We start from the raw sequence: 11,487 nt of genomic DNA, 5'->3' as shown, positions 1-11,487 counted from the left end.
GGTATTTTATCATTTTCGCCCTTTTGGCCTTTTCCCCATGTAATTAGTGTGTACAGTGTATAGTGTACAGCGAGCATTGCGTGTTCTAGGTGTATATACAGATACTTTCTGTAGATGCAGATACTTTCTGTATCTATGCAAACACTTTCGCAGCAGGTGAGCCTGCTTTTGGGCGCTCTGCGAGCCTGTTCCAAGCGTGGAGCGTGCCAAATGTTTGGTTGTATTTCAAGCCGCGCCATGAGCTGCGTTAACGCCCCCGGGGCCCAGTGGGGGGTTAACGGGAGCAGGGACAAGGTTAAGGGTGTTTGCAAGGCGAGGCGAGTACACAAAACGATGCGTTAGGACAAGCCCATAATGAGAATCTTTTAAAATGGATACATACAGTCAAAAAAACAAGAAAACTTTTCTAAAATCCTATCAATTTAGATAGGATAAAACTTTAAATATTTAAAATAAATTTTCTCGTTACAAAATTCGTGGGCTAAATATAAAATATTGTTAAAATATTATAAGGAACATTAAACTACAAATAAATATAACAATTTATAAAAACGTATTAAACATGGTAGATACTTTTTTATTTAAGTAATTACATACTTTTTGACTTCAAATATTTAAGATTTTATTTTAAAATATTTGTGTTCCTGTATATTAAGCTTCCTAAGTGTTTTAATATTTTTTCGAATTAGCCATGTGTCTGAATAAATTATAAACTGTGGAAAGCATTTCACATAAACATTTAAATGCTTGAGAGGTCTCAAAATAAATTCCTCTCACTTGAAAGCAATTTCACGTGCTTATTTATTAATCATTTGTATGCACCATATTTCCATAAATTCCTTCGTTTCGATATGAGAAGTGTATTCTCATTATCTGACCCATTTATAGCTCGGTGCAGTGTCATGTTTGCTTATTGAAAATGTTCCAAAGCATGGAAATGCCTATTTTCATCCGCCATGAGCCACCGTAAGAGGCAATCCATTATGCTCAGTGGCAGCCGCATTTCCTAGCCGCACAACAAACGTGATCCATTGAACGTACTCGCAGCTAGGCAAATAGTATTCCTACTCGCCTGGCCAAATGGAATTGGAAATGATAATGGAAATTCTACAATTCGAACAGGCATTGAGTGCTCACAAAGCTATCTACGAATATCTATAGGAACACGTATCCCCCGATTCGATTCTGAAGGCGGAGGGAGAGTGCGTTTGTTCGGGTGCCTTTATTTCTGTATTATCTTACTGTGCATACGGAAGTAGGGTAAACAGATTGGCACGTGGCGGAATTATATAGTATAGATTTAAATTATATTGCTTTCTTTGTAGTTATGGGATTTTATAAACAAACTGATGGATTAATCGATTTGCTAATAAAATTGTTTGATCCACATTGGTGTAGCTATAAATGAATTCAATTCTTTTTAATATCTAACGAATATCAGCAAATCAATTATTATACCCGTTACTCGTAGAGTAAAAGGGTATACTAGATTCGTGCAAAAGTATGTAACAGCTAGAAGGAAGCGTTTCCGACCCCATAAAGTATATATATTCTTGATCAGGGTCACTAGCCGAGTCGATCTAGCCATGTCCGTCTGTCCGTCTGTCCGTCTGTCCGTCTGTCTGTCCGTCTGTCTGTCTGTATGAACGCTGAGATCTCGGAAACTACAAAAGCTAGAAGGTTGAGATTTCCCACACATATTCTTTGGCTTCCTACGCAGCGCAAGTTTATTTTAGCCGAGCGCCACGCCCCCTCTAACGCCCACAATCGCCCATTAACGATTTTAAAATGGGTCCTGCGCCCACATCCTTAAAGATTTCCGATAAGTATAAATGCAATTTTGTTGTGTATATTTATACCTATCGAAATGTAGAAGACATTTTTCAAATCGGACCATTCATTAAAAAGTTATACGCAATCAAAAAAAATATATCTATCTCCCTCGCACTCCCTTTAGCTGAGTTACGATTATTAGTCGGGACACCAACCCGACACAGCGTTCGCACTCCCTTTAGCTGAGTGACGGGTATTAGATAGTCGGGACACCAACCCGACTATAGCGTTCTCTCTTGTTTTGTTAAAATTTAAGCAGACATTATAAAATTAAAAAAATGTGGATTTCAAAAAGGGATTATTTCTTAAACTGAATACTTTTAAGATGTAATAATAATAACCCAGTTTTATTTAAAAATGTTCAACGACTGTCAATTGATGTTACTTGTTTTTTCACCAATGTTCTTATAAAGAAATTGTTTAAAAATTGATAAAATTGTCCTTGGGAAAGCTAAAATTTTCCATTGCGAAGGGCATTTTAGTAATTGTGCAGATCAATTGCAGATGCATAAATTTGCACTGCCTTGAATTAATGAAAAGCCCAGGAGATGGCCTCCATGTGTGTTGTGCAGCAAAAGTTGCATCCACAGATCCACGCGGTGTTGAATGCAATTTCAAGCAGAACGAGAGCCAACGATCCGAAATAAAAATCTGAGCGAACGAAGGCGCCTGCAATTCCAGTTTGGATTTTGCCGCCAAGAGTCAATAGCCTCGTATGGATATAGAGTCTTCACCCCCTCTCCGCCCATAGTCGCTGGAGAGCGGGACCAGTTTCCCGAGGCCCAAGACCCAGAGAGCGGGCAAGAGCGTCAAAGTGGGAGAATCTGAGAATTCGGGGGAACTTGGGAGAGCGGCGAATCCACATAGAGCCCGGCGGAGGCCTTTTTTATTGTTTGGCGCGCCATTTGCTAGCCAACATTCGTTGCGTGCGGTTAAAGATACAAAGATACTTCCTCTGCAGTGAAAGATACTCGCGAGTGCCACTGAGGAAATCACACGTTACATATCCGAAAAAATATATATCTTTAAAAATTCCAAAACATATCACTTAGTTGGCTAATTAAAAGTGTAAAATAAACCAAAAACGAAAATTTGGCCAGCAACATGTTTGATTGTTGATGCGCATGCGCCTTAAAGTATTCTATGCTACGTGGGTGGCCGACGTGTTAAAGGACAAAAACGCCAGTCAAAGGACATTTATCAGACGTTGACGTATTATTCAACATTACTCTATTGCCATTACTAGTAAAGTGCAGTGAAAAGTGAACCAAGAAGCGGTTGAAATTAACCGAAAAATCACCGAAGAATATAGAAAACATATCCCCATCGTAGTTAACCCAACTAAAGTTTACATAATACTTTCAACATGTCCACCGCATCGTCCAGCAACTCCAGCGGCGAGGAGCCCAACAAAAAGTCCGGCTCCAACAATGAGGAGAGCTCCCACCTGCTGGAATCCGCCGAGAATGGAGCCAAATACGGCTCCAGACAAGCGGTCAAAATCGTAAAGGCCAGCGATAATGGACGCACCAACTCCACCCCACATGTAGGCAAAAATTCGCATGTTTTCTTAGATATGAACACTGAAAAAATAAATAAATTATATTGGATGGATTTTAAATTTTTTAAACCTAACTAAATCTTAAAATATACATGATATTAACTTTAGTAAAAGAGCGTTTTCGCTATTAGAATAATAAAAAACTTGATATTTATTTTAATAAGAGAGATTAAAAGATTTGTATATTTTAAAACTAGGCTGAATTCCAAATATTTCAATTTAAAAATATATTTAAGAAATTCCAAAATGTACGACCAATTTTCCTTTTTTTTCACAGTGTTTACCCAAGTTAACTTAATTTACGTTGTCCAGATGGCTAGCCAAGTTAATGCATCTTTTGATGTTGACCTTGGCGGAAGCCACGGCGAAAGTCCAATTAACGCAGTGCGAAAAACGCGACAGGAAATCAAATTTCATAAGCCAAAAATTACAGATACCCTCTATAAAACCTGTATAAAATATGGGTCTTTTTCACAGTTAGGGCATTTAAAGACTTTGCTATTTAATAAGGTATTTACACAAAAGAAGCAAACAATCTGAACTGTTTGTAAAGTAAATGCGTAGCTGAAAGCGGAAAGATGTTGCCGCGAAAAAGATACGAGATATAAATAGTTTACCAGGCAATTATCAGGCAGAAATGTGTATTTTTCACTCCAAAAGCAATCTCTATCAGCTGAGTGAAAAACAGCCAATTGAGAGTATAATTTCACATTATTTTTCTGACGATAGAGTTCAAATACCTTTCAAACATCATTTCCGCTTTGCATATTTTGAACGAAAAGCAATTATAATTTGTGTTTTATCTTGAATTCAGTAGGTTTTTCTACAGCTTAGCCTTCATTGATGGATCGCCGAGCTTATCAAACTAATGAGTTCCGAAACCAATGTGGAAACTTTCTATTTTTGTTTTGGTGCTTATGTTGGACAAGGTCGCAATAGCCGAAACAAGACTATTGGAATACAAATTATTATCTGTAGGAAAGTCATTTTGCGATGCAAAGAGAAATGTGATAAGTGGGTACTTCAGAAATAGGGGCGTATCATCGATTCCCAGAAGAGAGATATTATTTATAACAATGAGCATGATACGGATTTGTTTTGGGCAATCCACACATGAATGATAATTTCACCAGACAAATTCAATTGAAACTCGTTCCACCGAATGCACAAAATGAGTCAACAATTTTGTGGGTGTTTATTTTAGTAAAAATAACAGACGCATTAAATGTGCCACCCCTTCGAAATCATTACAAATTCGGTACCTTATACGGGGACACTGAAATACGCACAACAACAAGATTTTATGACCATCATTTGAATACATTTTAAAATGCGACCCACAAAATTATGAAAACTTGACCAGTTCGATAACATAGTGTGGCACATTTTTCGCATATCAATGAGTTACCCCAAATGGTTCGTTGAAAAGTTTATAAAGCCATCAAGCTGTTGTCACTTTCGTTGGCCAACGTAAAAATCACCAAATTAAGCTATTACCAAAACTGCTTTGAATTTTTTAGGCTTTGTATTAAGAGTGATTCGAATTTTCAAGGCTATAGTTAGTTTAGGGATTATTTAAATAAGATAAGACCATACTTTCGGCTTTTATGCTCTAAATAATCCAAACTTGATAGTGTTTTATTTTTTCATATTTTAAGTAGCCACTCGTTCACTTAATATAGAATTCAAATTTGTTTTAGAATATACCTTAGGAATTTTTCACAACCTTTTTTTGGTAATATTTCCCATTACTTAGAATTTTATAAGAAAGTTCCTTGGAAAATGCGGCAGGAATTCTTTTAAATTCCCCTTATGCAAATGTTATGGCTAATAGCCCGGGATTATTGTACATAAATTAACCTGGACAACTCAATAATTATGAAGTATTTGAGCTTATGCTTTGTTTATAGTGAACCAGTTTAGCGGAATGCCACGGGGCATATGAAATTACCATGCTTATGGCGCGCACTGTTGCGCCTGCCACTGACATTGAAACGAACTTGGACCTCGGATGATGGGGTGGACTTGGGTTTTAGCACCCGAAAGTGGGGTACTCGGATTCCTAGAGCTGCCTTTAACTGGCAGTAATGCTAAATTTAGATACAGAACGACAGGCAGCCAATGGATTGACCACATTAGCCGCAGACGGAACTCAAACGAACCGAGGCACTGAATCGAGGCAGATATCGATTTCAGACATTTCAGACGCGATTTGAACGCTTCGTTTACTCTCGACTGGCAATCTGGAGGTGTGTCCCCAGTCGACCCCAGTAAAATGACAGTTAATATGTGGGCGTACGCCCTGTTCCACATGGCCTTCTCCTTCTCCATCGCCTTCTACCTTTTCCAGCTGCAAATCTCGGCTTGCATTTTCACGGAAGTGATTTGTTCTCTACTCCTTCGTTTCGCGTGGGTCGAGATTGGCAATGGCACTTTGAGTGGGCTCTGCGAGTGGGCGGCGACACTTGGGATACATCCAGTAATAGGCGAAGAGAAAATGGCCATAAATTACTTACATGCGCCATGCGAAATGGCTTTAACACCGGTCTCCTGTTATAAGAAAATAATAATAGGAAACCTTATTATATTGCTTATACTTGTAATTATGATCTTTAAATAATATCCCTCTAAAATAAAGTCTTTCTGTTCAGGAAAAACGTTTAAGCAGAAACAATTTAATTTATTTATAAGAAATTGATTATATTGTTTACACATAGATACCCCTTTGCATTCACGGAAAACAAACAGAACAGGCCCCTTTTTTTATTCGAACAAAAAGCACAAATCACGTATCACACGTGCGATAAGTAAAAAAAAATAATAGAAAGAGCTATTCCAATTTTATTGTCAACTGGGAAATAAAGTAATTTCAAAAAGATAATGCAATAATTACCATTAACTCAAATTTGTTTTGAAAATTAATATAACTAATGTTTTATTTTTCCGAACTGTTGACTACTTTAGTCATTAGTAATACTAAAAAATTATATTTCGAAGAACTAAACATGTCCAGTTTCAGGTCAACTTCTTGTCGAAGGTCAAGATTTATTACAATACAAGAAAAAATATACGAGACACACCCCTTTTACGCACAGACAATAAACCACATATCACATTTCATATCATAAAATAGACCCCTGACTCAGTACTGTTTATAAACATGAAAATATCTTTGGAAAAGCTTTCGATAAATGAAAGCTCTGATATAGCCGGCTGATTCTTCTACACGTTCATAGCTGGAATTTTGGCAATTTACTGATTAGGCACGCGATAACCTCAGCTATATACAGCAATTCTACAGTAATTTATGGCCCAACGAACGGAAGTCAATGAGTACGGCTAGCAAGGTGGTCAAATATAGTTAATTGGTGCTGCTTGAGTGATACTTGACGCCTTGAAGGGGGTGAAATAAAAAGGGAATTTTTTTTTTATAAGAAAGATCTACAAGTAGAATGAAACCGAGTGAGTGGAAATTGTTCATGGGGGTATTTTGGTAATACAATTATTTGGGATTTAATTGGATAGTCTTCTTAGGTGCTTCAATTATTTTAATGGTAAAATTTAAAGAGTTATAATTTTGGAGCTACATGGATTATAAAATTATAATCGTAAATCGTTAGTTAAATTTAAACATTATTATAATCGCTTAAGTTTCTAACCCTCTTGATAACAATCGGATTATATATATGCATTTATTCGTTTAATTAGGTAATTTCCATTCACCTAATCTCTCCCAAATATCTGAGGCTTTATCAGCTTATGCACAAGAAGTTTCATTGATCAAGTGGCGGCCTTAAAACGTTCAAGTGGAAACACATGCACATAATTATAGTACTTTACGCCTCAATTTTATAGGATTCCACCATTAAGGCTTCTCACTGTCTCAAGTTTGGGTTTCACGCGGCATCCCCAACTTCAAATATTCCCACCGGTTCCGCAGGGGTCTTAAGGTATTTTCCTGTCCGAAGCATGAAGATCCGAACCACTCGGCGTATGAATGATATCGGGGTGGCGAGTGTGCGTGAACTTGGTTCGATTTTTTTTTAGGTGACTTCTGTTTATGTGACCGGTAGGTATAATGAAATAATGAAGTACTTGAGCACAATCGGAAAGAGGAGAGCATAGCCCCGAATTTTGTTGGGAGAGTGCAATAAATATGGGTGCACGGGCGATTGACGGAATGCCCACTATCGGTCCGCCAATAAATGTCCTAATCACCGGGCGGGGGGTTTGGACCTTATCACTAACCATGCCATGATAATACTTGTAGGTAGCTAATAGTTGGCCCTCAGTCTAAGTCAGTTGGTCAGAGCAGAACGATCTAATTAATAGCGATCTCTTTATAGTTCGGAAAGGTAAACTTATTGAAAGGAATCAGGATAGATACTCTGCTAATTTGTATTTAAATAAAATAATAATTGTTAAGGATAAAAGGATAAACTTTTCCTACAATAAATTAAATTTTATATCATTTTATATAACTAAATTGTTAAGTGTTTATCCTTTTCCTACAATAAATTAAATTTTATACCAAGTTAAGATTAAAGAGCAAGAAAAGCTAGTTTAAATTTATAACTCAAAACTAAAAAGTAAATTTAAATAAAATATATTTTATAATAATATTTTAAAATATTTTTAAATGCAATAATTTATTCGATAGTTACTTATAAATATTTTTTAAATTCTTTTACAGGATCAGGAAAATTTACTGGGCAACATGGTGCACACGTCGACTTCGAACGAATCGCGGAAAGTGACGCAATATGTGGCCGCCTTGGCAGCTGCTGGTGGCGCCTTAGCCTGCGGCACCGTCTTGGGCTGGACATCCCCGGCCGAAACGGATATCGTGGACAAGGGCATAGGATACGATTTCGAGGTCGACAAGGATCAGTTCTCCTGGGTGGGATCGGCAATGACCCTGGGTGCCGCCTGTGTGTGCATTCCCATTGGTTTCCTCATCAATATGATTGGTCGCAAGTGGACCATGTTGTTCCTGGTCCTGCCCTTCATCCTTGGCTGGGCCATGCTCATCTGGGCGACCAATGTGGGCATGCTCTACGCCTCGCGCTTTATCCTGGGTATTGCCGGCGGCGCCTTCTGTGTGACCGCTCCCATGTACACGGGTGAGATTGCCCAGAAGGAAATTCGCGGAACGCTGGGCAGCTACTTCCAGCTGATGATAACCATTGGCATCCTGTTCGTTTACGCCGTCGGCGCCGGAGTGGACATCTTCTGGGTGAGCGTCATCTGTGGAATTCTGCCCCTCATCTTCGGTGCCATCTTCTTCTTCATGCCGGAATCGCCTACCTATTTGGTAAGTTTACACAGAGAAAATGATCAAAAGTTTTATGTGCAAAATCAGGGGTGAGCCATTTTAAAAAGTAATACGCTTCATACAAATTTTATTTTACTTTGGATTTTTAAACTTTTATTTTTATTTTTAAAACGTTTTTACAACAAAGCGGCACCTAAAACGTTGTATGAGAATATTACTTTTTTTTAAACTAGTATCAAGTATTACTACAAATATAATTAAAATTTAACAAACATGGTAAAATTCTAATTAAAATAATTCTAGTTTTGAAAACATTACAAATAAAATTTAAAAAGTTAAAAAATCGATTAAAAATAAAGAACATTCAGTAATATATAGTATTTTTCCTTGGTCTCAAGAATGTTTCCCGATTAAATTCCCGGTAAAATGTAGTTATTCATGACGCGTACTGAAAAACAATATAATCATATATAATCTGCCAGTCAATCAAGAATACAACTGGGAAAGCCAAACTTGTGTATCTTAAAGATATGAAAACCACCACGAGTTTGCCATCAAAATCAAAAATTCCTTCTTGAGTGTAATACCAACGTGACTTATCTGCAAATCCCCATCGACAGGTTGCCAAAGATCGGTCGGAGAACGCCATCAAGTCCATTCAGTGGCTGCGTGGCAAGGAGTACGATTACGAGCCCGAACTTGCGGAGCTGCGTGAAAGCGATCGGGAAACCAAGGCGAACCAGGTCAATGTGTGGGCTGCCCTGAACCGTCCCGTCACCCGCAAGGCCTTGGCCATCAGCATGGGTCTTATGTTCTTCCAGCAGGTTTGCGGCATCAACGCAGTTATTTTCTACGCATCGAGGATCTTTGTGGTGAGTTGGAGGTTTTAAAAAAATTTAAAAATATGAATTTTGAGATATAAAGTACACACAAAAAAAAGCATGTCGCCGTAAGATCGATATGCGCATGTAAATACCTTCAATAAGCATATTGTTTTAACATTAAATTCTCATTTCGAACATATCGATTTTACGCATATGTTAAAATTGATATCAAGTTAAAATTGATATTACATAATGTCAAATCGATCTGCGTTTCATATCGATTTTTCTTTGGTTGTAAAATAAATTACTTATAATGGGAGATTCTGAAAAGATTTGTAAATAAGAATTTTGAGATAAAAAGTACACACAAAAAAGCATGTTGCCGTAAAATCGATATGCGTATGTAAATTTCTGCAATACGCATATCGTTTTAACATGATATGCTCATTTCCGCATATGGGGGCCGCATATCAAGCTAAAATTGATATTACATAATGTAAAATCGATCTGCGTTTTATATCGATTTTTTGTTGGTTGTAAAATAAATCACTAATTACCCCGACTTCTTTCCATTTCAGGAAGCCAATACCGGCATTGGAGCCCAGTGGGCCTCGATCCTGATCGGCATCATGCAGGTGGTGGCCACCTTTGTCTCCACCCTGGTGGTGGACAAGCTCGGTCGCCGCATCCTGCTGCTGGCCTCCGGAATCGCCATGGCCCTGTCCACCACCGCCATCGGCGTGTACTTCTATCTGCAGAACCAGGACAAGACCCAGGTGGAGAGTCTGGGCTGGCTGCCGGTGGCCAGTTTGTGCATCTTCATCATCATGTTCTCGATGGGCTACGGACCGGTGCCGTGGCTGATGATGGGCGAGCTCTTCGCCACCGATATCAAGGGATTCGCTGGCTCGCTGGCCGGAACATCCAACTGGCTGCTGGCCTTCGTGGTCACCAAGACGTTTGTGAACCTGAACGAAGGCCTGGGCATCGGAGGAACCTTCTGGCTCTTCGCCGGTCTGACGGTACTCGGTGTGATATTCGTTTTCTTCGCGGTGCCCGAGACCAAGGGCAAGAGTCTCAATGAGATCCAGCAGGAGCTGGCTGGCAACCGGTCGACTCCTCAAGCTATTCCCGCGGAAAAGTAAAGTAATGTCACTGATCGCAAACCGGAAGCGGAAAAGGCGGACCGGAAATCACTGTTAACTTGCTGTTAATTTACGTTCGATTTAGGTTCAAGTCCCTTTTGCGTTTTCGATGGATGAATTTGTTTATAGAATTTAATATTCGCTTAGATTTTCGGTTAGGCATAGCGAGAGATTCAGATTGTGAAGATGGAGATGAGGAAAATTGCAGCAAACTATAACTAAGAGCGAAGACTGAAGGTCAACTGCAGAAAAGCCGCGAGAATTTCGTTTTTGCAGCCATAGAAAAGACAACAGCAATTTAAGAAAAAACATATATACCTATATATATAAAAATCCACTAAATGTATGTATGCTTATTTAGTGTTATTCATCCAATCAACGAATTGTGTTTTACAAAGTTTTAAGGCATATTTGCATTTGCTCGGGTTTTTTAAAGTGTTTGCAAGCATTTGTTCCGTAATTCTTAATATATTTGTACTATATATATGTGTCTGTGTAAATGACCTATAAATATCAGTAGCTGTTCGTGTCCAAATTTCAATAAGCATTCAGTCGATTCACTTAGCATAGCCCGATTACGTTGTAAGCCACGCCTTTTGCCAATATATTTATTTACAAAGCGTTCTAGAGAGAGATATGTTTATATTTTATGTAATAAAACCGAAATATACACACTATATTTTATAATTTTACATCCGATATTTGAAGTTGATTTTTTAATCGCTGAAAGCTATAAAGAAATCCCCGTCTATCATTGTTAAACTTGCATATAGTATTTACGGAAAATTAAAACTACCGATAAAAATATATCAATATATTTAATATGTTGTAACTAAACGTGTTTTATTT

At 38.1% G+C, this 11,487-nt stretch overlaps 1 protein-coding gene across 1 annotated transcript; it reads left to right on the top strand.

Moving 5' to 3' along the window:
• The first annotated feature begins 3,173 nt into the window (after positions 1–3,173).
• nebu (solute carrier family 2 member nebulosa) lies at positions 3,174–11,337 on the top strand. The gene is made up of 4 exons (XM_044395822.2): positions 3,174–3,379; positions 8,088–8,708; positions 9,290–9,541; positions 10,072–11,337. Exons 1-4 carry the CDS (start codon positions 3,200–3,202, stop codon positions 10,636–10,638), a joined length of 1,620 nt encoding a protein of 539 aa, XP_044251757.2. The 5' UTR covers positions 3,174–3,199; the 3' UTR covers positions 10,639–11,337.
• The last annotated feature ends 150 nt before the right edge of the window (positions 11,338–11,487 follow it).

This window comes from Drosophila takahashii, chromosome 3L (assembly GCF_030179915.1).
Source record: "Drosophila takahashii strain IR98-3 E-12201 chromosome 3L, DtakHiC1v2, whole genome shotgun sequence".
Taxonomy (NCBI): domain Eukaryota; kingdom Metazoa; phylum Arthropoda; class Insecta; order Diptera; family Drosophilidae; genus Drosophila; species Drosophila takahashii.
The sequence above is the reverse complement of the archived record's forward strand: the minus strand, read 5'-3'. Positions and strand labels throughout refer to the sequence as shown.